Source organism: Etheostoma cragini, chromosome 5 (assembly GCF_013103735.1).
Source record: "Etheostoma cragini isolate CJK2018 chromosome 5, CSU_Ecrag_1.0, whole genome shotgun sequence".
NCBI classification, from domain to species: Eukaryota; Metazoa; Chordata; class Actinopteri; order Perciformes; family Percidae; genus Etheostoma; species Etheostoma cragini.
This window is the reverse complement of record NC_048411.1, coordinates 29,680,847-29,682,081: the sequence shown is the minus strand read 5'-3', so window position 1 is coordinate 29,682,081 and position 1,235 is coordinate 29,680,847. Positions and strand designations below refer to the sequence as shown.

General features: G+C 41.5%; 1 protein-coding gene across 1 annotated transcript in view; it reads left to right on the top strand.

Annotated features, from left to right (window-relative positions):
• LOC117944271 (guanine deaminase-like) overlaps positions 1 to 339 on the top strand; it is a 1,409-nt gene extending 1,070 nt beyond the window's left edge. The window contains exon 2 of the mRNA XM_034870930.1: positions 213 to 339. Coding sequence (XP_034726821.1) covers positions 213 to 305 — 93 coding nt within the window. The 3' untranslated portion in view covers positions 306 to 339. The remainder of the gene's footprint in view (positions 1 to 212) is intronic.
• Positions 340 to 1,235: the final 896 nt, after the last annotated feature.

The window sequence follows — 1,235 nt, the reverse complement described above, 5'->3', positions numbered from 1 at the left end:
CTAACATTGCAACCTGGAGAGAACGTTCCCTGAAGGTTAGGTTTGGTTGCGTTTTGGTTGCATAAGAAAGTTGGTTTAATGTTTTGGGAACGTTAGTTTTTGGTAACTTCGAACTTGAACTTTCTCAGAACGTTCCCCTAACATTCCCCTAACGTTCCCTAACATGTTACATGTTGTCATCAACTCGTCGCTGATTTCCATCCTGCCTTCAGATCGCTTTCATCGAGAACGGAGCGGAGCTGAACCGACTGTCTCAGACCTTCAGATTCAGTCTGTCTGACGTCACTCAGCTGGCACAACAGTAAGTAGAATCTATCAAATTAATTACCCAATGGGGGCGGGGGGGGGGGGATCGATACAGCATCGTATCGCGATGTTTTCATCGGCATTACTGTATCGATACTCAGGCGCCAAGTATGGATCTTTTATCATATATTATATATTATGTTTGTGTTGGTCAGCTTATCTAATTTCCCAGCAATAACATACAAGTGAGAGGAACAAACACAGGAAGGTTTCTTTTTAGATGAAACAGATGTTAAAGTTTCCTTTTGGGGACGTCATTTGAAATTAGGAAAAATTAGAAGTTGGTCCCCGATCCTTCCCCCCATCCCCATCCGATGGATCTTGGGACTGTCGTCATGTGAGTTACGAGTTTGCTACGTCACAACTTATTCGCCAAAGCTGTTTCCATCTCCCATTTTGCGCGTTAACTCTTTTTTTGAAAAATGCAAAAACCACCTCAAGCCAGCGTGAAAATCTCCTTTTTTTTGCCATTTCCATCAACATTCTTACTTCCATACTTCAAAATGTGCATACAAATAAGTTGATGGAAGCACGATTACAGATATAGGTAAACATTTATTCAGTTTTTACCTCAAGAATTGACAGAAATGGTCCACAGTGTATCTACCCAGATCATAAAGGACAGTTCATACTGAAGTCCATTTTTTTTACCTTTGATTCCTTATAGACCAACGATGGAACACCGTGAAAACGGGTTTTCCTGGTAGACAAGACCCATTTTCTCTCCTCCATTTGCACTACCGTCCCAAAACCTCCCGGCTCTTGTAGCTTCCCAAAATAAAACAATTTCATACTGAATATACCCAAAGGCAAAATACAACTCGCTTCAACTCATACAGAACCTGAAATTCAGTGAACAATGTTTTTTCCGTCCGACTGCCTCGGTTTCTTTCTTGTTTGTTCTTCCCATCCTCCCGAGTCACCACAAA